The 27,744-nt window shown below is 43.1% G+C and overlaps 1 protein-coding gene across 2 annotated transcripts in view; it reads right to left on the bottom strand.

The window, feature by feature from the left end:
• The window catches only part of LOC112559942 (paired box protein Pax-6-like), an 80,135-nt gene that overhangs the window by 38,765 nt on the left and 13,626 nt on the right, over window positions 1-27,744 (bottom strand). Inside the window, exons 1-3 of one of the 2 annotated variants that reach the window (XM_025231456.1) lie at window positions 22,538-23,364; window positions 19,402-19,894; window positions 4,165-4,266 (exon numbers count right to left, since the gene is read on the bottom strand). In XM_025231456.1, the coding sequence (XP_025087241.1) occupies window positions 4,165-4,266; window positions 19,402-19,414 (115 nt within the window). In that variant the 5' untranslated portion in view covers window positions 19,415-19,894; window positions 22,538-23,364. Of the gene's footprint in view, window positions 1-4,164; window positions 4,267-19,401; window positions 19,895-22,537; window positions 23,365-27,744 lie in introns of those variants that run through there. The other variant, XM_025231455.1, reaches the window with a different exon arrangement.

Below are 27,744 nucleotides of genomic sequence, written 5' to 3'. Positions count from 1 at the left end.
GAAAAGTTTCTAATGTCTTTTAACCATTCTTAGTGTTGGTTTCTTCTGTAGTCCTTGTTTCCAGAAGAGTCCTGCTTCTTGCTCAGTCCTGAGACAGGCGATCGAGTGCTTTCATCCAGCAGGTCCTCGAAGAACACGCCAGACCGCTAGTAAAGAGAAGACAAGTCACTCCTGTTTCCACAAACATTTTCTAAATGCTTCATGTTTTGACCCCTGTGGAAGTTAACTTGGAAGGAGTGAGCTCTGCGCCACTTGGCGACCTGCACCACATCTTTTGAAGTTCGTCCGGATCCCCATATGGTCCGCGGGCGCTGGAGGAGTTGCAGGCGTGCAGGCCTGTGTTATGCCAGAAGCGGGACCACGGGATCGAGTTTTGTTGAGACAATCCTTCCACAGACCCGCGAGGCAACACTTGAAACCATAACATTCCTAATCAAGCTCACATTTTCCACTCCCTAGTGTCAAAACACGGTGTCGACAGAAAACAAAACACTTAAATACGTCTTCCTGGGATACAACGTGTAAATAGTTCATTTGTTAACCCTTACCATCTTGTCGATGCGATCTGCTTATTCCCGTCTCATCGTCCCATCCCTACCCTCCTCCACACACATACACCTCTTCTTCCATTCTCTCTTGTGATTCTTGACTCTCGATGACGATCAAGTTCGTACGGACATGTCGATAGACCAGAATGTTTGAAAAATAAACTCCTTGCACGTTGAATCGCAGGTCCTCCTAGCTGCTTGGAAAATTTTGGAAGAAGTGCATAAACTATTTGTTGATCTTAGTTCGCTACCCTCCGTATCTGTAACAAACGCCCTCTGACCGAGTGGGAAACGCGCCAACGGTGAACTCTCGACACAAGTCAGCTGTCGCACAGCACCAATTGCACGTGAAAATAAATAAATAAACACACTCGTCGAAAGAAACAATCAACACAGACTGTGTGTGTAGCTCACCCTGTACTCACTGCATCCGAGGCGTCGCCATGTCTCTCAGGGGCAACGGAATAAATTCAAAAAAATTATGTCCAACGTTGGTCTGGAAACCGTTTAATGAGCCCTCAGCTCTTCCTAACACTTCGTTAAGCCAAGCTTTTTTTTTTTTTTTTTTTTTTTTTGAGGGGTGGGAGAGGGGTGGTTAGAGAGGTAGTGGGATGTTGATCAGTTATTTCTCAAAAAATAAAAATTTCGAGACATTGCATTAGTATCTTTTATTACCGATAAGTTTTTAATTACCAAGTATAGTCTCGAGTGGTTTACAGTACAAACAACCGTTTTGTTGTAAATATTTAAAGTATTGTGACCGTGTTGTGTGTTTGAAAGACTGGTTGATCTTTTAGAATGTACTGACAAGTTTTAGAACTGATGTTCAGAGACAGTTTAAACAACTATATAGCCGCGGTTAGTACTTCAGCAAGGGCTGAGAATGTCTGAAAACAAAAAGTTCCATCAAGAAGTAAAAGAAAAAGCCCGGTTGGCATTAAGTCCAGGAGAAAAATAAAGGCTGTGGTTTTACAATAGGTTGAGACTTTTTTACGCATGTCCGCAGGTTTCACCATAAACAAAACCAAGTCGTTATTTTTATGGTGGTACTTTTTGCCACAACTTGATCTTTCTGACTTCCACCCCACTCACCCCACTGACAGAGGATCTGGTCCTGGACAGCCTCCTACCCTCCAACCCCCCTGATTCCGTCGTCTTGTCGGCTGCGTGCCTGACTCTTTTGATCTGCTTGTCCATGAGATGAAGATCCAGCTTTAATCACAGTCTAATACCTTTCCGATAGAGCCAGGAGTTTGACTAATTGCGCCGTACGGGAAGGACTTAAATTAAGGACCTCATCCTTCCCCATGGACAAAAAAGACCCCTGCCCACAGAGTGAGAGTGGAATCAGACTCTGGCGGCCAAGAATCCGAGGAACATTTAGCTCTTCTGCACCCAGCCGCTAGACAATTAAAGCCTTCTCAAAGAACCAATACAAGAAGATTGCGAACAGGGAGTGGGCTGACTGCCAGACCCTTTATTACCACCGGACACCTTCAACCATGCAGGCATTGCAGGCGTGTGGTGACCAGGGAGCCCGCAGAATCATTTTCAGACTTTATTATTATTACCATTATTATTTTTTACATAGTTTGAGAATCAGGGTGAAGGGGGTTGAAAGAGACAGTGTCTGGTGGAAGTACACACATTGATAAAAAGTATTGGTAAAATTAACCGTGAATGAACTTTTTTAAAAAATGTTTAAAGTTAATATTACTTAATGCCAACTAATAATATGAAAAATATATATATGGATAATAACCCTTGACTTCATTGTTTGCTTGCAGTTATGTTTATACGAAGGTACTTGTATAATGATATGTATGTATGCACTTGGAAATATATATGTCGATAGATTTTGTGTATTTGAAGACAACTTATTACCAAATGAAAGGTAAAATATGTCTCAAAGATGTAACAAGAAATATTCCTCATGCAGTTGTTTTTATGTTTATTTGTTTGTTTTATGTGTTTGTCAGTGTATGGGCGAGAAGTTAATTTTTAAAAGACAGGAGTAGAAAATGAAAGAGTGAAAAACATTGTAGTTGAGGAAAATTCACCAAAAAGCAATTGAACTGTCACTGGGGGACTCTCTACAAGAGGCAAGTGGTTTTCTTGTGCTGATATAAATAAATAACAAATTTATAAATACTGTCTGTCTTAAGATGAATTTCGTATAAAACTATTTTGATTTGTTCTACATGCCGTCATTCTGTGTTTATTTTGATATTTCTCGGAATGCACGAATACAGCGATTAAAAATACTTTCTTGTGATTTCCTTTTATCTGAGTATGACCACGAAGGTCGTATATAGCTAAACAGGTCGATGTGTCTTAGAGACAAATTGTTGATACCCAACCCTGCTGGCGGTCTGGCGCCATGCATTCGGACTCCAGGACGATGCAGTGATGATGAAATTACGTGTCATCAACATGTGAAGTCCTCCCCTCGTTCTTCTAATCTTTTTTTCTCGCCATTAGATCGATTCTCATAAATCTGAACATCCTCCTCCCCTCCCCCTGCTCGCCCACCCACCATCCCCCCAGCACCATCTCTGTCTCTCACAGGGTCCATGTCATGTTTACGCGCTGTCAAACAAGCATCAAGAGGACAGCGCCTCGTCCTCACCCCGGCCACCGTCTCCTGGCCACCAGCTTCTTGACGTGTGTGCGTGCCGACCTCTCGCTCGCGCGTGCGTGCACGCGACTGCACGTGAGAGAAGTTAAAAGCGCTGTCAGGGTGGCTTTGTGCGCGCTGGCATGGCTACAATGCTGTGGCCGCCGCCATGTTGGCTTTGCGGTGAGCCAGGCCGTGTGAAAGTGACATCATCTGGCTCGTGAAACTGACGGCGTTTGAAACTGACATCGTTAGCCGCCGGTGAAAGTGACGCTTGTTTCGCAGACATGTTTCGCGAAGCAATGGCCGCTGGTTGTTTATGACGGACGTTTTTCATGTTTCCTCGATATGTCTGTGTGTGTGTTTAGAAAGCAGCTGTCAATTTCTGCGAGGTCGTAAATAATAACAACAATAACAACACTTAAAAAAATCAGCATCAATATTGTATGCCGCTCGCGCAGATGTGTCGAGTGAGAGACGTGAAGCTGAAGGCCACGAACCGGGGAAGATTTGTATGAGTGTCATTCTCTCCTTATGAGATACGAGAGTGCTCGTAAATTTAGTGAGTGGGTCCTATAGGCCAGCCTTATGGATGGATGAGCTACAAACGCTCTTTCACAGCTCTTAACTTTTTTGTAAGAAACTACTCGGGTCTGTAAGGGATGATTTCTAACGAAAGTCAGGAGTCTGGTAAAGGATACAAAAATACCAAACAGAAGGGAAAAAAATTAACCAGATTTTTGTTTTTAATGGGAGAGGGTATGGGAGGCATGTAGGGGGTGGGTTTCTAATAATACGAAGAATATGAAGTTTTATCAGCCTCTTAAAAATGTCCTCCGGGAAAAACTGTAAATATGTTTACAGATCTGACGGAGTTCAAGCAGAGGAATATTAACCTAAAATTTAAAAGATAATGTTCATGGCAAAGCCAGCTCCTACAAGAAGAAACTGTGTTACACACACAACGACACTTACACAAGACCACGTGACAAAGCTCACCTCGTTTCCGGGCTTGTTTTTTGGAAGAGTTGCTGCTGCTGTTGGCGGCGTCAGGACTGTTGCTGGCGGTGGCCGTGTGGTCTCCTGGACTAGCTTCCTCGTCTGCGACGACATTATAAATAACAAATCAGATGAAATCTCAAACAACACGAGATCCAACTAAACACTTTAATCATCTGCGTCTTAAGGCTCTTCAATTCGGCCTTTGATTGGCTTACATCAACACGTGTAGCCACAAAACCGAATATTTATCTATGGAAGCATAAAAACTTACGACAAATATTTGCTGAGAAAATCTTTGGAGATGCATGAGCTAGAACCTTAGAGTAGTACTTATGTGATAATTAAAACGTATTGATGCATTTTACAAACCTGATGTCGGAAAATTATCAAGAAATTTTTGCGAAGAGGAAAAAGTCATTATTTGGTTCAGCAATAATGAAAGTAGTAAACACTACTCAATAAGCAAAATACAAAATGATAAATAAGTGAAAACATCGGACCTCAGAGTAGCAGACGACAGCACATGGAGATAATTAAAACAAAAGACACATGGCGCTGCAGTCGTTGCCTCAGCCAAGCTTCTGTAAGGAACTCCTCACAATTATGTATATATCTCTTTCTCTTCATGCAGCGCTTCGCTTGGCGCCCGAGAGGTGAGTGAGCAGAATGCACCGTGTAGCCATCATCCCAAGGACTTACAGTTAGTGGAGGAGACAGAGAGATCGACCAGCTTGTCCAGTTGCATGATAGAGCGTAACACGGTGACACGTCTTGGCTGTTCCTGACTCCCATCTACGCCCTTCGCCACGTCCACCCACTCACCCATCCTGCCTCCAGCCTCCTGCTCCCAAACTAACACCTCACCTTCCTCCCACCTTCCTCCCATCTTCCTTCCCCCTCTGTCCTTCGCGCACTTGTTTCTCGGCATAAATCCGCTTGTGTCGTCCTTCCATCATTCTTTCGTTCCGTTACCCACCTCCTGCATCTTGACCCATCCCACCCCACCCCATCTTGTACATTGTACATCCATTCTCTCTCCTCTCTCTCTCTCAGCCCCTTATCATTCAAACTTGACACGCCACTGTAACAATTGCTTCCTGCGAGAACCTCCTAGACAGACATGCCGCCATGTTGCCAGGTGAGTATATAAATGACGGAGCGAACACCTGAAGGCTGCGAGATGAGGTGTTGGGTGCTACAGTTTTAACGGTCGTGATTTACAAACTGTCCTTGTTTCTTGATATTCAAATATCCAGTTCACCCTTAAAGGTCTAGTGAGGTGGATATATATATATTTTTTTTTTTTTGATGACTAGGTAAACCACAAGACAATGTAGTTATCCCTAAATTCTGAGTGCATACATTCTTCTTGTTCTCGAGATAAACATCGCCATACACATAAAGAGACGAAAAAGCCACAACACCACATTTGTCAACAGACATCCCTTATTAATATATCGTCTCCCATTATCTGAGGCCTTGACAACGTAAGCGTATCCAAGTACAACCGTGACGTCAGTGTTGTAGACAGTAAAATATTTATGAATATGCACGATGCTAAGAATAAACCTACCAAAAAGACGCGAATGGAAAGAAAGGATAACAGCTGTAATGGTGGAGTAGTTACCAGAGATGTTCCCTCACAACCGCCTACACTGTTCCCCCCTGTCCTGCGCTGGAGTCCTTGTTGCCTAGTCATCTGTCACCTTATCTGGCCAACAAATCCCTAACGAGCAACGTGCGACTATGGCAGGTATGTGCCACCTACAGGTAAGCTTGTCTCGTTTCTCAGGTGTGTGTGTTGTGTTGTGTCCAGCCATGCGCCGCTCGGCGTTTGACTTCTTCCCTGCCCTCGACTTGAACTCCAACCCAGGGCGTCGCCATTGTTTGGCCTGCACCGGCACCAGCCCTCGCTTTTACACCTCGATAGCTGCAACTCATCTCTTGGATCTTTTATATTTTCAGCAACAGTCGTCAGCATCTATCCACCTCTGTGAAGAGTGAGAGAGAGAGAGAGGGAAAGGGTGTGAGAGATATAAAGAGCGAGGAATAGAGTTCTGAGGAAGAAGAACAGAAGGGACATTTCAGGTTCATGCATGGATGAAACAGAGAATTATTTCAAGGTAAATGATCAGATCAAGAGTGATTGGTGCTGGCAGCACGAGCTGTCTGAGAGATACACTGTCAGACGACTGAGAAGTTCATGCGGTGCTTCCGACAAAGATGGCGCTGGTAGTTTGGGGGAATCCTACACGGTAAAGCAAACGGAAAGAAACAAACACCGACTGCGACTTTCGAACAAGAAAAACAAACATCTCTAACAGAACCTCTGGCCAACTCGCTGCTGAACAAGCTAATGGGGTGGGGTTCGGGGAGCGGAGTGGATGGGAGGAGAGGGCAAGAAGCACACGTTGTAGCTGCACTGACGGAAGGAAGAGAAAAGTCTCGTGGTTTGGAGAATAAGGAGAGGTTACTTTCGGGTTAAGTGCATGTAAAGTAAATATTTTTTTACTCTGTTCGGAATTTTGTGGTGGGGTTTGGTTGTAGGTGAGATCAGCGAGAAGATCGAATGCGTCCACGTTTGGATGGGATCAGAATCGGAATGAATTTCCTGTCAACATCCTCCTCCAGTCTCAGCAGACGGCTGCTGAGGTCAATGTTGGAAGCCTCTTAGGATGTGGATGTTCCCTCCTTTGACCTCCGTTCTAATTGTCTCTAAACTACGGAATCCATACTCAAGCATCTTGTTCACGCAATATTTTAAAAAAAAGATTTTCTTAAGGATATCTGAAAACTTTGTACAGATTAAGATATTTGCTAGTGTTCTTCCCCAAAAATTAGATGGGGAAAGAAAGATGAAAAAAAAATCAGATTAAAGAATGGACAAAGTCTGCAGTCTCGTTTTCGTACGAATATGGCCTCCACTCAGTTTAGAATTTTGCAGGTAAGTTCCTGGTCCAGGTTACACTAACAGACACCTGTCACACCCGATGGCGACACAGGGATGCGACAAGGATGGTTCCGCCTGAGGCGAGCTCATTCCTCTTAAGCGCCAAGTCTGCTGACGACGGCAGTTGTCCTCAGGCACTCGGTGGACCTCGTGGGCTGATAAGGTGGTCTTGCCTGTCGTCTGCTTTCAGCCGTGGTGAAGACAGAAACTGCTTAGCGAGCTAATGACTGCACATCCGATCTGGCCGGCAGTGTCTCCATGGCGACTGACCGACATACCTTCGCAGACAAATGGCGGAAGACGTCTTCTAGCCGACTGAACAACCGACATCTTTGATTTCTCTTCGAATTCGTGTGGTAATGTTCGAAAAGACTATTGATTGAAAAATAAAAAACTCGAACTAAATTCCAGAATGTATGTGACCATGTAACCCAGAGGTGGGCCACTGGTCCTTTTCTTGCAATGAAACTTGACTAATATTTATTTATTTATTTTTTTTTTTCGTCTTTCTTTTTTTTTTCCTATGCTTCGTCAGACATTTTAAGGATTAAAACTTGGAAGGTCGTGCTCCACTCATTTCGAAGGGAGTATCTCCAGATCTTCAGCACTTCGCTTGAATATCAATGTACATCGTCTATTGGACAAAGCTTCTGGCGTCACGTGAGTGTGACGTCAGGAGGCAGTTCGCGACCAGCCTGGGAATCGATGGCGATTAAACCGGTTGCCTGTTGCCATGGAAATTACTGCAGACAATCTTAATATTTAAAGGGAACTATTGCTAGGGAGGTTGAATTAAACCTGGAGATAACGGCTTGTCCTTTTATGGAGGACCTCTAATAGAAAGGGTTAGTGAGGAGCAATACGTGGTGGTGGTGGTGGTGGTGGTGTGGTGGTGGTGGTGGTGGTGTGGTGGTGGTGGTGGTGGTGGTGTTGGTGGTGGTGACATTGAGAAGAACTCCACAAAAAGGAATCCCCTCTTTATTGTTGTTACAGTTGTCAGTAGACTGTGCTGATACTGTCATTTATGGCGAGGAGAAGATGCTGTCTGCGGCATGTTGTAGGAGAGAAAGATGCAGGCATCATGCCAGCACTGTGAACCAGGAAGCCAACGACACACTAATGTCAGCCATGCACCACTGTCAACCCGCCTGCCAACAACCAGGTAAAACCAAGTATGAAAAAAGAAGTGAGGACTCAATGGTGTTCCCTGTCGTGTGGGGTGGAGGACTTGTACCTGAGGACCAGGATGTCTTTTAAAATAAAGAGGCAGGAACAACAAGAATACAAAAACTCTCTTAAGCCAGCTGCCGGCCTTGTCGGGAAACGTTGGTTGATCTCGTTTTAAGCCGATAATAAATAACTACAACAAAGACAAGGAAGATGGCATCTTGGTTGGTAAGACCAGCATTTGTCACCTACAAACAGGCCGTGACGTTACCTGCGACCGCAGCGAGAAGCTGTCACGTCACTGAGGAGCACAGGGGGGACCATGCTGCTGTTGCTGCTGTTGTTGCTTCTGCTGCTGATGATGCTGTTTTATTTTAATAAGACCTTGAGCTGAACTGACAATCATCGCTTGCGGGCTTAACCTTCGCCCAGACATTGCTTGTTTCTGCTCCGATGTCGTCCTGTCTGCGGGACGATGACAAATTTACATCGTAGGCGTCATTTCGTAGATGATGGGTGTGGGAAGTGGTGGTTGTGGCGGATCTTGTGGTGAGGGAAGGAGGGAGAGAAATAATTGTATATGCAAACCATGCACATACGCGCCATGTACACATTCTTCCTTTGGAATCGTGCTTAAATATTTTTGTCTCTTTTAGCTGTTTGCCGGTATGTGTTTCCATCACTTCTCCTATCTCAGCGATAAGTTGCTCATCTAGAGAATCCTTCTGCTGGTGGATGTGTTTGGTGAAGATGTTTCATATCAGACTTTACTCTTCCTTTTTTTACTACTTATTCTCTTGCGTGTCCTTGTTTTCTGTTTTTCAATTAACTGTCTGACGGAATGGTGGAGGGTTGTTTTGGGGTTGATGCTCTTACCATTACTCCCCCTACATACTTTTCCAACTTCTGTCATCACTTAAATATCATGCAGTAATAAGAATATGCCAGAGCTTTATTGAAAACCCTGTATGGTGGTTTTTTTTCCTCTCAAAAATTTCCAAATATGACGCTCTCGGAAACCTTCAATACTCACCGCTGAATCGCCCGAAGCTTCCGTTTGAAAATACTTCAACAATACTTTTAAAAAACTAATTGTCCGAAACTTCGATATAATTGTGTTACGATACATCTTTGCTGTCTTATCTGAAGTTTCTCTGTGAAACTATTTTACAGACTTGCCCAAAGCTTTCGTCAGTGAAGGGGGCCTTGTACTCAAAAGTTCAGAGGATATCATCAACGATGACCTGAGGCAGAAGACTGCTGACAATTTTGTTCACATGTCAACAATGTCTACTGTACAGTCCCCCCTGTAGGTCGATTCCTATCTGTCCGCATGTCTGGCTTGACTGTGCTTATCACCGACATACCGTCCCAGTGTCCACCACTCTCTTCCTTCCAGCCAATCCCGTCCTTCCTTTCTGCCGCCATGACTCCGGGCAGTAACTGCAAAGCACGGTGTTCTTCTTGACCCCAGACGCCCTTTAGCCTTATATCAAGCTTGGAATGCGAAGTTACATGCTCAGTAACTATTTTTTCAGCCAAACAGCAGAAAATGTGGTTTTGTCTTCTTGTTATACTCAGAGAATTTTTTTAAGTTACATAACAACGACTAAAATCTTTTTATTTTGTCGAATATGTGATTATGTCTAACACATTAAAAATTCTGTCGAGTAGGAAATATAAAAATTTGCCTATTTCCAGATATAGTCACAATTTTCTTGATATAGTCACATGGTCAGTGTTCGGTTAAGAAGACCTGTTGAGATAGTCTTGCTTGAAATAATGATTTCAGGTGAAATTCTTTTCAAGAAGAAGATAACACACTTCAAATGCAAGATAATTAATATTTTATTGTCTCTAAGACAAGATTTATTGAAAGCAACGCATTCAAACCATTCTGGCAACTTTCCAATGACAATTCAAGCTTTCCTCTGAAGATGTTTGTAATCAGTTTGTCGAGGCAGAAAGTTCATTTGTTCATTTACGGTGTTCATCCTTCTTCACCTCATCTTTACCAAAGATCATATAGTCAGCTAGAAATGTTTGTGTGATGCTTACATGAACACTAGCCTATTATGTAAGTCCCAGATAATTTTACCCAGATGGCCAGAAATAATATTATTTTGTTTGGGAAGGGAGGAAAACTGCAGATGATGCGAACAGAAAATGCGAGACAGAGAAACTTGTGAGACCAGCAGAGGCCTCAGTTCTGTGCTTCATGCCATCTCTGAGCAAAACATTCTCCACGATCCAGTATTGGTTTAATAAAAATGAAAAAAAAATACAGAAAGACGGAAAAACAAAACTTATCCCTGACAAAATAATAAACAGGGGAAGTACAAAAATGTTCTTTCATAACTTCTTGTGGATACACTTTACTTTTCCGGTTGTCTATTTTTGTTCTTCCAGGTTACATTGTTGCGATTGAAATTATTAATTTAAAACAAAGAAAGCAGGTGTTATGATAATAAGGATGCAAGGTGTCATCAAAAAAATTCTTCGCTTTTTATCGTTCCAACATCCATAGGTATAACCTTGATAAACAGTCACTGTTCCCAAAAGTCTGGGATCAGAACTCCTAGATACAAACAATTCTTTTACTTTTTTTTTGTCTGCTTCAATCTCGTTTAGCTTTGAGATATTTCTTTGTGGATTTAATGAGTGTTTTACACCGAGCCAGTATCATGGAAACAGATGCCTCACGCAGAAAAAGAACAGCGTGCCTCAAGACGAGATCTGAACCCAGACAGCTAATCCTCATCGCTTTGACGAGCTCTCAGCACACCTTCGACCATCCTCCCACTAATGTCTGTTTTCAAAACTTCTTCCTGTCTGTGATGAGCTGTGCATGTCTGAACATCACAAAATGCAATTAGTTGAGTTGCTTGATCAATAGCAACAGGTTATTACAATGCTTCCAGGTACTTTCCTCCATCCTTCAGGCTATATCTGGCGACTAAGTGCTTGACCGGGATGGTCCCCCTAAACACAATTATTGCTTTTTCACAGCCAAGCCTTTAACTTCGATTTTTCTTGTCTGTTCTGAAACATTATCTCTCTGGTCAGACCAGCAAATTCAGATCGGAGAGAAAAATGTGGTTCTTAGAACTGATTTCATAGAAAGATATTTCAGGACACAACCACGTTTATTTATAACATTTATGAGAAAAATAAAAGTTTTTTGCAGACTTTTGATTGTGTAACTAATAATGGTTTGTGAAATAAATTAAAATTTTTAAGACCGTTATTGAAGCTGATAGTAAAATAATTTATATCTTGAAAAGATATAACGAGTGAGCAATATGAACAAAAATGAAATCAAATAGAAAAATGAAATAAAGGAGAAATTACAGAGGAAAAAAAAAGATAGAAAGACGGCGAAAAGTATAATCATGACTTCACCCTGTTTGTCAGCTTGTGGCACCAAATATTTATTTTCTCCTGTCGTGGAGTGTGTGTCGCCACCGTACGTGTGGGAGGGGATGTATGAGCGGCTGTAGCTACCCTCCTCATCCTAATGTTCTAATGTCAGCCTACGTCGCTCAGTGATCTCCCTTCACGGCGGCGCTGCGAGCTACTGGTCGACCATCGATCCATCGAGTATTATATTCCCTCTCTCCCATCCCCTGCCTCCTCCCCTGGTCCAGCTCTTGCAGGAGGAGTCAGAAAAAGGTGTGATTGATAGCACTTTAAGCATCAGCGCGGCCTATTCTGTTTTCGCGTCCACCAGGCCGATCACCACCATCACCTCTGCTGCGAGAGCGATGTAAAAGTAGTAATAATTTATCAAAAAAAGGTTCGCGGCCCCGAAACAACATTTATTGCAGTCTGCTAAAGGTATTGGCCCTTGCTAAAGTCGTCTTGCTCGCCCTAGTCAGGGTTTGTTGTTGATGTTGCTGTTGTTGTTGTTGTTGTTGTTTTGTGTGTGTGATTTGTCTGCTTATTTGAATTTTTCTGTGTCTCAGAAGCACACAAATCACACACACACACTTGCTTTACCCGTGCGCGCGCGTGAACTCTCACCCCTACCAATCCCGTCGATCACCAGCACAATGTCCAACTCTTGAATTGAAAATTTAAAAAAATTAATTAAAATAGATTAACTAAAATAACTAAAATGCATTTTTCAAAAACTCCGCGCTTTGACAAAGAAAACAATAATCATCGAAAGGTCATCAGTTCACATCGATTCCTCGGAAGCTTTGATGCAAATCCTGGGAGGAACGTTTGAAGGCGACTCGACCGCTGGAGAGAAGGGGATGGAGGATGAACACCACTCTCTACATCTGTAAAGGACTCGAGGAGTTGCAGACGGTGCTGTGTTTGGCGGACGCCGATATCCAAATCCTCGTCGACAATCGAGTACTTGACCACTGCTGCTCTCGTAAGGTCAAAGGTGAGGGACAGAAGCCGTATGAAACGTTCAGTCTGTCTGATGACCAGACGATTGTAGGGCACGTGAAGGCATGTGATGTTGATGGGACGGGAGTCGATTTAGCTATTTCGCTTAGGGGATGCTGGCAATAGCGAGGGTAGAGAGTGGAAAGACTGGGTTCATGTCAGCAAATGATGACTCTCACATCCAAAGATGGAAGTGGAAAGAATGGGTTAATGTTAGCAGACGAGTGGCAAAGGATTGAAGTGGAAAGATTGTTTTAATGTTAGCATATGATGCCTTACAAAAGAAAATATATTCTCTTCCTTTCCATTTAGTCATTTATTAATTATTTTTGTGATTTAAAATAATTAAAAAATAAACAAAAAATATTTTATGGACAGATGCGCGCAGTGCTCTGTACATCATCTCGTTAAACTGTCATTTAAATCACTGCAGAATGAGTCTTAAGGTGAAAAGGTGAAGTTTTAAAGAGCAGTGAGTGGTTTACCGTGCCCAGGACACGGCATGTGAAAGAAAAGCCATTTGGTCACCTCTAGCTACCCCGTCAAAAATCAGGTACCCATCCAAAAAAGCTTCTTCAGTATAGTTTTATCTTTGATTTGTATAAAACCTTTTGCGCAGAGGCCAAAAGAAAGACAAGGCAATAATGAAGATTTAGTCCAGAAAGAAAGAGATACGGCCACCCGAGCATGACAGGCGGCCATGCTCCCAGCCCAGGCCCAGACGGAGCAGACCGGGTGCAGCGGTTGCAGGCAGGACCGTATCATTCGATCAATAGGCGCCATTTGTTGTCCTCTTAGAACACAACATATCCGTGACAAACGATCGGCCATGTGAATGTGAATGAGAGAGAATTGCTCCGATGTGTTGATGTGAGTAATGGGCAGCGTTCTCGTCGAACACCGTGTCCACTGAGTGGAGCTCATCAACCAAAGTAGGACAGAAAATGAGGAGGAGAATCCACGTGTGTGTGTTTGTGTGTTTGTGTTTGTGTTTGTGTTTGTGTTTATGTTTGTGTTATGTTTGCGTTTGTGTTTGTGTGTCCATTAAAACAAGGACTGGGGCAAACTGTGGGCCAAGAAGGCTGCTGGACAACACATGGCAACTGATGCAAGGGCTTGGCGAGACTCCAGACTTTCCCTGATGATTCGCTTTTTGCATGCAGACACAGGCCACCGCCCTCCCCCTTCTCTCTCCCTCCCTACCCTAGATCTCCACGATCTGGCCGCAACTGCCACGCCGCTTCATTGCTGATAGTGGGCTTATGGGTGTTTTCGTCATACCTCCCTCCGACTCTACCGTCACCCTCACTTTTCCTTTGCCGAAACCGTTGCATTTAGTATAAACCGTCCAAAACATTTTCTGTCTGATTAAAAAATGGACGAGAAGAATCTAGGTAACAGAATTATTTATTGTAAATAAGAAATATTTACTTCTGATCGAGAGAAGAAAAAAAAGGGTTGTGACTGCTCATGCAGCCCGGCCCTGCGACAACATTGGTGACGTGTGCGTTACATGTGACGCCATAATTTAATATCATAATATAAAGTCATAATTTTTTCACACCTTTTCCAACTCGTCTGGACCGAAATAATATTTCTAGTGTATTTCTTCCAAAGGTGTCGGTTGACATCACAAAGTTTTAACCATCACCCAACACGCACGCACGCGCGCGCACGCACACGATGGCTTGGCGGTCGGCCTCGGAAGGTCAGCCATAAACGGTGGCCGTGTCTCTGGCTTCATTATATTGAAGATTTGCCAATAATTACAAGGGACTTAACAGGCCAGGCGATGCAAATGCATGAGCCTGGCTTCGGTGGCGGCGGCGAATCTGGGCCTGTCAAATTAACGTTTAAGTGGCCGCTATCGCTCGTCCCAGCCTCGGCGCTCGGCCTCTGCCGGCTGGCACTCGCCAATCCCGCCGCCTTGTTTACTGACATCGGCTTGTCTCCGTCCCTCGCCATCCCTTTTCCTCCTCTTCCTCCTTCTTCTCTTCCTCGTCGCTGTCCTCGCCAGCAATCATCGACAGTCGTCTTGGTCCTCGACGAAGCCCAGGCCCGGCGTCCTCCGAGTTCTTCGCCGAGTCCAGTAAGTCATCTTCCTTTTGCTCTTTCCTCGTCGTTCCTTTCCAGAGAAACTGCGGCAGTCGGTCGGTCGGTCAGTCAGTCGACAAACACCGTAGCTGTGACGTCGATCGTGTAGGCTAAGCACGTAGATTAGTGTCACAGATGTGAAGCACGTAGATTCCACGTCAAAGTGCAGTAGACAATGACGGGCAGGTCTGACGTAGATTATCACTAAGAACGTCGACTCCACGTCACCGTGCCGTGCACAATCACACGCAGGTCTGACGTAGATTATCACTGAGAACGTCGACTCTACGGCACCGTGACGTAAACCAGATCTAGGCATGTAGATTCCATAGGTCGTGTCTGACGTAGAGTAGCACTAACTGGATTCAACGGAAAGGTCTACGACAATAATGTTCCCATGATTCGACTTACTGCCTTTCCGTTGCATGGTCGGTTCGCCATCTACAGTTTACGAGCGTTTTTATGTATGGAAGTATGTTACGACCTTTCATGCAGCTTAGCTCTGTCCTACGTCACTGGAAGCTTCCCACTGCTGTTCAGCATGTCACTCCTTCCACGTCACTCAGCTGCCACATGGAGGTGTCCGAGATGTCTGTCTGGATGCCTGTTTGGGAATTGAGCAGGTGGGTAAAGTGGCATCGGGAGACCGGGAGGGGTAGCGATGGTTTTCCAGTTCTCAGTAATCCTCCATCTTGATCCCACTGGCAGGTGCTGCTGCTGGAGCCACTGTACCACTTCCTTTCTACTTTTGTGCTGGATATAAACTTTGCTTGTACCAGACATGTGAGTAGAGGTGAACATAACATCAACAACAGCAGAAGCAGTTTTATTTTCAGTTGGCTGTCATCAGCAGAGCCATGAACAGACGCGTCAGTCCCGCTCGCTGCATGATATTCCCAGCGGAAACAGCAACAACGACGGTTGGACTGCTCTGCCAGGCGATGTCAACCAAGCGTGACCTTTACACCTCACTTACCTCCAGATGACGCTAGGAAACCCGCATTGCCGAGCACTGATAGTCTCACCTGGCAGGTAGGGACAAGACTGAGGCGGTCATAGTGCTTGCTGAATCACACCCGAGCCCCTACCCCAGCGGTTGTCCCGCTTATGATCACGTGGAATGCTGGGACAGACCTGACATTATCAACCCAACATAAGTCTTGCGATCAACTAACTGTCCATAACCGATAGAGTCATTGGAAATCGCGTTGTTTGCGCACGGCACTTCAAGTCCACTATCCGAGGGACAAGTCGAACCTCATGTAGAAGTCACAGGAGAAACTAAATGCATCCTGGATGATTGGTTCTTTCAAACTAAAAAAAAGGAAAGATGAAAACAATGTTAACGGAGAGCAGCCAGCCCTGTAAACAGATACCACTTGCAGAGAAAGAATAGCTTGCCCGAGACGAGATCTGAACCCAGGACAGTCAATCCTCGCTGAATTGGTCATGGGCACTAACTGTTGCGCCACTGGACCGACCAACAAAAACAAGAACATGATGATGATGATGATGATGATGATGATGATGATGATGATGATGATGATGAAAGAAAGATCCATGAGACTACGAAAACGCATGCGCACGTGACTACTAGACTGGTCTTGCTCGCCTGTGCGTGTTTCACGGTCTGTCGACTCAGTAGAAACATTTATTTACATTTTGTCAAGAAGAGATAAGACACTAGTCAATCTCTCCAGAATTCTCATTGGTCTACTAAATACAGAATCGCAAGGAATGCCCTCTTCTCTCCTTTCAATTTTTAAACCTCATCTGTCCACTCTCCATCCCAGAGAAAAGCTGGACACACGAAGAAAAATAAAAGCTGCTTTTATTGTTGTATACAGTCGTACATTAATAATTATACAGCAACACGGGTACCATGACAGCTTCAGCTTTGCGATCTCAACCCTACTTCCACCTCTTAATTCCAACTCTTCTTCTATTTTTTCTTTTCTTTCTTCCTTCCCTTCTTTATCTAGCTGCTTCTTTTTCCTCCATTTCCTTCCACCTCCCCCTCAGGCTCAACACTTGTGATTGGCACAACGTGCCAAGACTATTTTACCCTGAGACAGTGATAAATACTCCCTTTAATTTTCTTTTCCTGCTAACAATGGATCCACAAAAATACATTTAATCACATAAAGTGAAATATCCATTCAATATTTACTTCTCTGAGGAAACTAAAACAAAATCGAACGCAAAATGAAAACAAACAAACCGACCATTTTTTTTTTCTAAATTCATTCTACACCTTTCTTCAGTTAATGACTTTTCTTCGGGAGCTCACCACAATGGTTTTGTGCGCACTAAAATATGCATGATTTTTTGTTTCATTCAATGGAGAATGTCGTTTCGAAAAATGCGACATTGGCCGCGCAAAAGCTCTTTCCTTGAGAACAAAAATAAGCGGAAAGAGAAGTATAGACAGGAAGAGGGAGAGAAAGTGGAGTGCAGTGACTGCAGCTCACTCGGGCCCGGCAAACAGCAAAGTTTTTTCAGGACAGCAACAAAACTGAGAGCTGCGGTTTAAATGGAAAACTGATTCTAGCCGATGTTATCCTGCGCAGGAGCCATTTATTCTAACGACTCAAAGGATGTTGTACGATCCATCAGCAACAACGGCGACACTGCATCATGCCCCATCAGCACCCATGACAATGACCGCAGTCATTAGCCTTATCACTCCATCACTGACGAGGGGCGGTTTGGGCCCAAAGTGAGGTCCGGACAGAACGAGGTATGTGTTGACGTAAGCGCGTGCGCGAGTGTGTGTATGTGTGTTTGTGTGTGTGTCCGCGCGCGTGCGTGAATGAGTGAGTGGGAAAGTTGGTATGAAGAAACTATGCTAATTATTACTTTGGAATTTTTCCTCCACAAGAATTCACACTCATGCAAAGGGTAGACAGACAGGTCGGCAGGCAGCTGGCAGAAGTAGACAGACAAGTCAGGCAGACATGTCGGACAGACAAAGTCATTGCTGTAGGAGGTGTGTGATATGAAATAAACTGCCAAATTATGCGGCGTCCATGTTGACGAGGCCAGGCCCCAGGAGTCAGTAATTGACATCAAAATTGTGCAAAAACGCAGCTTTGTGTCCGAACGTCCGGATTAGTTTGTTATTAAAATCAAGAAGCGAAGCAAACATGGCTGCTTGACAACGGAAACCCCGTCAGCAGCTCCCAGCACCTTGGCAAGAACAAAACAGTTGGCAGACTCCTGGGCAAAAAAAAAAAAAAAAAAGGGGGGGGGGGAAAAGAAGAAAGAAAGAAACAACCATCTCAGTACCTCCTGGTGCTAATGGGAGCATCCTTAATACACTCCCAGAAGTTACCTTAACACTGATGGATATTCCATTGTCCAGCTGTGATAGTCCAGTTTCCATTTTACAGACAGAAATTATTTTCACAACTTTCCTCTGTGGGAAATTATAGATGTTTATTATTTTTTAATGGGTTCAAATAATTTTATTTGAGAGTGTCTCGTTTATCTCCAAGCGCAATAATAATAATAAATTTTGCTGTTATTATTGGAGGGGAGAGAATCATCTAGTAAGAAAATACACACATGACAATATGTTGTTCCAAAAAAAAAAAAGTGATATCTGTCTCTGGTTCATCTAAGGTAGAAAATATTTAGCAAAACAATAAATTTTACGCGCAATATCTCAATGCAAGTATTATTTTGAACATAATGACCCTGTGAAATTAATTTAAATACCAAGCTGGTGAATTTGAGCTTTTCTTTTCTAACAAAAAATAAAATATTAAAACTTGTAATTTTTTTTTTTTTCGAAAATGGCGATAGAATTATAATTAAAATCTGGAATTTTTTTTTTTGAAAATTAGTCTAGTAGATACTTAATTTAAGGCAAGCAGGGATCACACAACAACAGTTTAATCTGTTTGTTTCCAATGCCAAAAAAAAAAAACATTATGTCGCTGTAGCTTGAGCGCATAACTCTAAAACATTATGTTAAAAATAAAATTAAACGATTACAAAAATTGAAGTTATTGTCCATGTGATTTTTTTTAATGGATCAGTTTGTTGAAACTGTTGATATCCTTAAAATTACAATTTATTTTGAGCAATTTCTTTAAAATGCAATAAAGCAAATTATTAAATATTTTATATCATTATAAGTTTATAACTTTACAAATGTTTAAATTTTATAAATAAACTTTAAAATAAAAGGAAATTCATACAACATTATTTTTGTAATATTACACTCTGGGAAAAAAATCAGAAAAATGTAAATCTTCCGGAAACAAAAATTTATGCAATGAAGGAAAAACAATATTGACCAACAGCAAATAGCAAGGAAAATGATAGAATTCTCTAGATTAAAAAAATGCAATTTCAACTGTTATCTTGTTTATGTGTGAGTGTGTGTGCATACACGCGCGCGTGTAAAAAAATATATGTACGTGAGAAAGAGAGAGAAGGAACCTAATGTTATAATTTATATTATTGTTATAATATTATTGTAATATAATTTTTTTATTCAATAGTTTATCTGTGTGATATGTAATAATGATAATTTTTTTTTTGTGTAAACAGCGCGAAGGAAAGCTAAGACAGACGAAGAACTCCGATCATAAAATTGAGGAAAAGTGACTTACCTTTGGCAGGCATGGCGAGGGGGCGCAGCACGGCGGGTCCTTGACAGGTGTACAATTCCAGACGGAAACACAACACGTCACAGAAGAAAATACTTTTTTCTCTTTGAAGTGACGTTCGCAGCGTTACAGCATTGTCGTACCGTGACGTACGAACATGTGAAGAAGACACAGTCACACAATGTTTATTTTTGTTTGTTTGTGTGTATGTATATATGTTTATGTGTGTTTGTCCTCCCCTGGTCCAGTGACACCGCACAGTCCAGACTTCTGGGCACAAAATATATTTCCTGGTCAAGAGAACAGACTATCACACTCTGACAGCTGGCTCACTGACGACAGCAGCGATGAGTTGTTCCAAAGTCTAAACACTTTTCAGCGGCGATGACTGTCGGCGATGCCGCTTCGAACCTCTCTGGGCCAGGGTTCTCGTCCCTCCGATCAGTTTGGCTGGCCGTTGCTCCTTTTTTTCCGTACAGGACTCATTTAGTCGTCTCTCAGAGAGGACATGAGACATTAGACTGATTACTAGAAATCTGGAAGTAACTGTTCAAAGATACAAAGTAAAAACATTGTCAGTAAAAATTCTATTTCTACATGACAATATTCAAATACTAATTTATTCTGAAATTATCTCAGTTGTCCATATCAGAAAGTAAGTTTAAAACCCACAAAAATTTGATGTAATGTGTTTTATGAAATTTCGATGTAAATAAAGTTTGGATAATTTGTAAATGTAAGAACTTATTCTTCTGCCATCCAGGGCGCAAAGAAATTATTGTTTCTAAGAGCCTTTGGAAATCATTTTCCCGGCAACGGTTAAACCCGGACCGACCTGAGGATGACAGAGGGAACAAAACAATTATTGTGCATAACAAGAAACCTTTTTTGTAAAATTGCAAACAGCTGCAACAGCATCCGGGGTCAAATGTCAAACGGTGCTACAGATTGCTGTCACAAATCATTTCGTGTCATGTTTTTTATTGTGTGTATTCATCGCAACTCATGTTGACACAACATGGCACCGTGCCTGTGATTGAAGCTCCGCATCATCGCGCATAGACATTGGACCAGCGATGCTGGAAAAAGTCATGTGACTCTGACGTCACTCGTGTGTAACAAAAATGTTTTTTTAAGCATCGGAGCACGGGTGCACAATGTGAAGTCTCAGTGTAACCAGTTGTAGGAAAGTTGTTGTTTTTTTTTTACCAGAGGGAGTAGTGATGGCAGATAAGTGCATCGGCAAACTAATATTGAAAACTTAATTAATGTTCACAGTCTCTCCAAACTATGTATGCAGATATATTTGATTTTGAACAATCCGTTGTGTGGGCCCTATAGACACACACACACACACACCAGCAACACAGGGCCTGATTTTTATCAAATCCTGAATTTTCTGACTTTCATATAAATTTCAGTGTCAATGGTCCAACTCATTTAAATTTAGCATTCCATGGACAATCAGGAGAAAATGATCTTAAGAGAAGTATTAAAAAACACCTCTGGTAAGGAACTGGCACCCAAAACTTGTCCAGGGTTTGTATATTTGATAGCACTATAATAACAGTATCTGTTTGCCTCTCCTCCTCCCTTCCACAACCCTCCCACCCTCAGTCCAGTTTCTAGTATGTGACACTCACAGAATGACATTCAGATTTAATTCGTTGAGCAAAGGCTGTGATGTTTACAGACCAGACCCTTGGATGAAAATTCCATCTGAGGGCGAGACATAGTCGCTGATATTACTTCTAGTCTGACGTGTCAACAATTCCAAAGCTGCTGACATTGGTTGTTTGTGTCAGTGACAATGGTGCTGGGGCTTATTGCTGGCACTGTCTGCTACTGAGAGAAGGGGAACAGCACGCAAGGAAAGAAAGAGAGAAGCCTGGTCATAAATACTCCACAGAATAGAAACTTGTAAAAAAAAATAATTTAAAAACCCAACAAACCTGAGAGGATATCTGAAAGGTTATTACTACTAAGAGTAAACATCTAGTGATGTAAACAAAAACCAGCACCAACATAAAAAAAAATAATTCTGTTGGTTCAACAGTACAATGGTTGGTACAACATAACACTGGTTCTACCTGAAGAAAATAAGAAGACGAGAAAAATAATAAACATTTGCTAACCAAGATAGTTTCATTTGAAAACGTTTTGCTCGAAGAGGTGGTGGTGGGGATGATGATGATGATGATGATGATGATGATGATGATGATGATGAGATGATGATGATGATGATGATGATGATGAGGAGGAGGAGGAGGAGGAGGAGGAGGAGGAGGAGGACTATAGCGCTTTCTGTTGTCTCGAATTCTTCATCTATATTTGTGGCTGACATTGTAAAATAAATAAACAAACAAATAATAAAAATAACCTTTTAAAAACACAATTAAAATTTTGCCCTGAATTTTCTCTCGACTTCTCTATTTTATAGTAAAATGCAGTGAGTATTTATTTTTGTTGAGTATTTTTTTTTATTTAAGGCATCAGTGTTTGTTGCAAAAGTGTTTCTTCAAATTTAGCGCCTAATATCAAGATTCTGAAATTAAGATGCTTTAAAAAATATTTGTGGTGAAGCCATAAAACCTCTACATTAACAGTATTTTAAAACCTGGAACTCAATATAAAAATGACATTATGTTTCTCTGGAGCAAAACATGGGATTGCATAATTACTACACAAATAATCAATCATGTGCTTTATTAACCACAACATTTCCTAGAAAGATAACGGGTAGGCCTGAACACAGAAAGAAACAAAACAAACATACAAAACACACACACACACACACACAAACACGTGAACGCGCATGTTATATTCCGATCAACAAAGGTGAACGAGTGAACGACAGACCTGAAGGGAAAAATAAAAGACAGGTGAAGTATCGGCCTAAGTGGCACTCGCTGTTGGAGCAGGTAGAAAATACTTTCTCGAGGACGACATTGCAGTATTATTGCGACAAAACCAACCCTCAACAAAAATAAACAAATAAATAAAATAATCAACAGCATGTTTAAACTACTCGAGTGAAAACTCCACGACACGGAGCCGAACACCGGAAGACCACAGGCGAAAACATGTTTCTTGTCTTCTCTGGCTGAAGCGAATCAAAAGGGGAATAACTAGTACGCACCGTGACCTACGATGTAACAGTCCAGCCTGTCTGACGTCGTCACAAACACAACATCCACGACTGCTGCCACACTTCATCGCTCCATTTTCATCGCTCTTCGCGACAAAGAAAAATTGCCAGCGACGACAAACTTCCCTTGCTGGACTGTTTGGACTAGCGTCGGGCCGCCGAGACTGGTGGTGGTGGGGTTGGTGATGGTGGTGGTGGTGTTGTGGTCGGGGCCATCCATGTTAGTGACGGCTACGCGTGAAGACATCTTCGATCTGACGGCATGTAGGCAAGCACCGGGGGCCGGCGGCATGCGTCGTGCTGCAAGCAGCCGCACCGTGCCGTGCTGCGATGCTGGCCCGGTCACACAGCAGCCTGCAGCCACATGACGAGGGCTGACACACCTTTCCCCACACTACCAGCGTCTGACGCTCACACACATCCACTACACGTGTGTCTGACGACCCGGCGACTATCTTCGTGTTCTGCTCCAACCTCCAGCCTACAACCGAGGTCGAGCGGCAGCAGCGGTGGTGGTGGTGGGGATGTGGAGGTTGAGGTGGGGAAAGGGGAGGAGGTTGGAAGGGAATCGGGAAGGCGAGAAAGCTGGGGGAAGGTAAGCATCCGTCAGGAGGGGGTGACAAGGGTTGGTAGGTTGGGTTTCGGGGGATCGGGGGATTCTGATTGGTTGGATGCCGCTGTCGTTTTGGCGCGCGACTAAGTGATAGACAGCGGTGGTCGAAGTGACAGCGACCGAGTGACAGTGTCACTGACTTTTTTTCATTCTCGACTTTGGATTGTCACTCCCTCTCTCTCTCTCGCTCACGTTCGCTTGCTTTGATATGATGTTCTCTCTCCTCTCAATTCTCTTTCCTTGACAAACCATCAACCAGTATGCTGACATACAAATCATTTAAAACAATATACTTTATTCAAATCGAATATATTCAACACACATGTAGACATACGCTCACACATTCTCTCTCTCTCACACACACACTTTCCAGTAGAGTATGGCTGTCACCGACACGATCACAGTAGAAAAAATATCATAGAACGAACCACGAACACAGATATTAACAATCCCTCTCGATTCCACTCCTACTGATTCCTAATTCTTTCGAGACTCATCCTTCTCTCCATCCTCTAATTTTCATCTGAACCAAGCACTTTTATCTGTCGCAGACCAATCCAAGAACACATACACATATACAGTAGTGCAACATACCTTCCACCAGCCTCCGCCGCCCTCTTCCCTCCGCCATCCTTGCTTACCCACCAACACTAGGACAAACATAGCTGATGAGGTAAGTGCTTCCTATCTATGTATCTATCAAGAATCAGACCTCCAGTGTGGAGCAGAAAGTTGCTGGGTAGCAAACATGGACACCAGATTTATCAGGGATGGTAAAAATCGGCGGGAGGAAAACGTTAGACACGGGGGAACTACGTCCATTCATTGCCCCTGTGGCCACGAGGCTAGAGAAGCCTTTACCTGTGTGTGTTTGCATGTGCGGGCGCGTGTTTGTGCAAGCGTACGTGCGTGTAAAGATGACAGATGACAGGGGTCCTATAATCTCGAGCGTCAGACGAGGGTCTGTATGGCCTGACGCGCCGCGCGGCCGTCCAACAAGGGAAAGAGCAAGAGAAATGACAAACGTCAGACCTTGAAACATCCACATTCTTCTCCTCCGCCACCTTCAGCGACTGCCCCTCTCTTCGTCTACCCCACCACCTCTCATCCCAGTCCATTCCTCTCCTACATCACCCGTCCAACATACCATTAAAAAGAAGAAGAGAAAAGGCAGAAGAATTGTTTCATGTTCTTTCATTTGTTCTTACGTTATTTCTTCGCTCAAAATTTGTTCCCGTCTCATTTATTTTTGCTGTCATGCATTTTTTTGTGTGACAATAATAACGTCATGATGCTTTTTTTTTTAATTTCGCATAATGTTGAAAGTCAAGATTCTGAGTGTTTATTTTCATGTCACTCAAACCCCTGTCGTCAAGCATCATGATCACAGCAACGAAACGAAATTTAAACAGAAAAGATAACTTTCACGATAAACCTTCTGCTCCCCCTCCACATTGCAGGTTCTAGACTCAATTTATCCGGATGCACATAAAAATAGTCGGCTGTCTCAAAACTACAAAATCCCGAACATTTCGTATATCAAAGGCAGCGTTCTGTAGTTTGATACAAAGTTCTAGAATAACAAGGTCCAGGACGAAGCAAACGACCGTTTTCCCTTTCATTTCTAATAGAATTGTCATTTTTGAGTGTCTTGCGGGGTATGGGGTATGTATGTCAGATGAGCCATCGACTGTTTTCTTTTTTTTTCTTTCATTCCCATCCTTTGTAGCCCAGGAAAATCTTGGGATGGAGTAGGAGCAAAGAGGAAGAGGCAGAGAGAAATACTATACTGTGGCTGAGGATCAAAAAAATACAAAACAAAAAATCAAGACATTGAAGATGTCGGATCAAAGAGCGGACTCGTCGCTCGCGTGGAGGAGACACTGCGGAAGAGTGTCGTCGAAGGCGAGGGAGTGAGGGAGTGGCGAAGAGTGTCAGCCGAGCAGACATGGAGGTGTAAAGGTGCGTTTCCTTCCAGCGGTCCCCAAGTATTCAATACCAGCAGCGGGCTTCCTGCCTGAAAGCGAGCGTAGCCGTGCTTCAGATACCGAAAAGGAAGGTGAGTGGTTCGGGTGGAAGGAGGGGAGAAAATATAAAAGAAAGGTTTGCCTTTCAAGCGGGTGGAATGAAGCAAGATCTGTACCCGGGCGCCGCGAGATCGGTAACATCCGTTGAAACGGGTCAGGTCGGCGCGCTCCAGTGCACTGGGTGAATCCACCTTGTATACGAGAATAAACAGGTAGCTTTGGCTTCACGTATTCCCTCTATATTCCCCTCCCTTCCCCCCTAATACCAACCTCCCAAGACTCGCCGTCCTTTCATACACGAATGACAATTGGCTGCCGGAGCTGTCACGTGGAAGGGTAGGGTTCAATCCGTTCTTGCCATGTTCTTCGTGACATCTCTCTTAGAGACGCTGTCACACTCTTCTCTTTTTGGTCATACAGAATGGTCGTGACCTTTGACCACTAAGTTCTAATTACAAGCATAGTAGAAACTAAAGCATTAAGAGTGTTGTAATCATTTTAATGAGAATGAAACTGTATTTTCAAAGACAAAATTGACCCATACCCTCCACCCTACAAAAATACCCAGAAGTAGCGTCTACTTTATTCCTAATTGAGATATGTTGAAATACTTGATGGAAATTTCCATTTCAAAAGAATAAATAAATAAGAGGAAAAAGTGGATGTCGAGGTGAAGGTGGTGGTAAGCCAATCTGTGGGGGAGAAGATGGTGGTGGTCTAATTTATGGAAGAGAAGTTGATGGCGATGCTCTAATTTGTGACGAAAAGGCAGTAGTCCGATTTGTGGAAGAGGAGGGGAGGATGAGTTTAGGGTAGCCACCAAACAGACGACTGCCAGAAGAGCTGCAACGCTCTGGTAGTAGCTCTGTCGGCGGTGATGCTCAGCAGTTTGCAATGGCAGACGTCCAGGCTTTAAAACAATTCCTCAGCATATTAAAAACAAATTTAAACTTAAAATCACTGGACACTGAGTTCGTCGATTTTAAACTATTAAGTAGAAACAGTCACGACTAAAAAAAAAAATCTTCCAATCCATCAACGGTCCACATTCATCACTACACATGATCTAGGAGACACCAGTCCCCTGCCAGCATCTGTAAGAGGAGACGTGGTAAACTTCCCCTTCATGAACCTAAAAAGTTAGTTTTTTTCTTTCGTCTCCTCGCCCTTAGGTCATTCGCTGACCCACCCTTCTTACAGAGTGGTCGCACATTTCTAATTTCTTTTTAAGCTGGCAGACTTGTACAAACGAGAAGACCGCCAGACCAGATGGCGCTGAGAAGACAAGGGAGAGAACTCAGTGACTGGAGGCAGTGCGGAAAACCTGTCATTTGTCAGTCTTTGCCTTCAGGCGTGGGGCTCAGGTCAGACGCCAACTCACAAAGCCTTTTTTTTTTATTTTTAAAGCCTGTGAAGAAGAGAACACACACACACAAACAGAAATGTATATACGCAAGTTGTCCACCTGGGGCAGGTAACATGCATCGATGCGAGGATGCCATCAGCCGTGTCACCAACGACTAACGGCTAACAAAATAATATTTCACTGAAGCTGTTTCTTAATATAAATCCACATCTTCTTCCCACCTTCTCCGAAACCCTCACCTCCTTCTCCATCTTTTAAAAGCATCATTCTCTAGACATCTAGAGCTTAAAAGTGCCTTCACATCAACTTCCAACAGAGTTTTCTCCCCTGCCTTGTCTCAATCCTGCAAGAAAAAACTCAAAAAATTGCTTTTTCCTTTCTTTTTTCTTTTACACTTCCTCCTGCTTATTATGTAGTCCTATCCTTCTTTTCTTCCTGCCTCATTCTAGCACTTTCCAGGGTCTCTTGCAATAAACTTCAAAGAGGCATCTCTTCTTGCAACTAGAGTTATCCTCTCTGTTGCGCGATGATGACAGACGTTTGTACGGCCCTCCAATGTGGATCATCGTCATCGTCTGATGTCATCATCTGCCATCATCGTCTGTCAGTCCGGTTTTCAAGCTTGAACACTTTAAGCACATTGTCAGGGTTACCACGGGGTGACACTAGACGACCGTTGCAAAATAATTTTGGAAACGACCCTCCGACAGATTCTGTCAATGAATACTGTGGATAGAAAAAATGTTGTTTATAGACCAGTTAAGTGATGGAGAGGGTAGGGTTTAAAAAAACTGTCTGCTTGTTTATGTGACAGGAAAAAAAACTGAGATTCAAAATAAACAAAGGAATTGGGATTAAATATTACTGAATAATTTTACTCTCTCTATATATATATCTCTTGTGAATGTGATTTAAAACAGTTCGTATATTCTGTCTCCTCAGGACACATCACCTCGGCGCCAGTCCCGTGATCGCCTGGCCAGCCTGTCCTCAGCTCCTCAGATTCCCTCATCAGATAACAGAGAGGGTAGCGTGGCGATGGGGAGTTAGGATGCTTACCCAACATCTGCAAAGCTGTGCTAATCTTACTTTCACGGGATGAAACTTGATTTCTATATTTGATGTATTCATTTATTGTTTGTGTGATTATAGTTTGTTTTTGTTTGCTTCGTTTATGCACTCATTCGAGACG

This window comes from Pomacea canaliculata, linkage group LG3 (assembly GCF_003073045.1).
Source record: "Pomacea canaliculata isolate SZHN2017 linkage group LG3, ASM307304v1, whole genome shotgun sequence".
NCBI lineage: Eukaryota > Metazoa > Mollusca > Gastropoda > Architaenioglossa > Ampullariidae > Pomacea > Pomacea canaliculata.
Note: the sequence above shows the minus strand (reverse complement) of the source record. Positions and strands in the feature narration are given on the sequence as shown.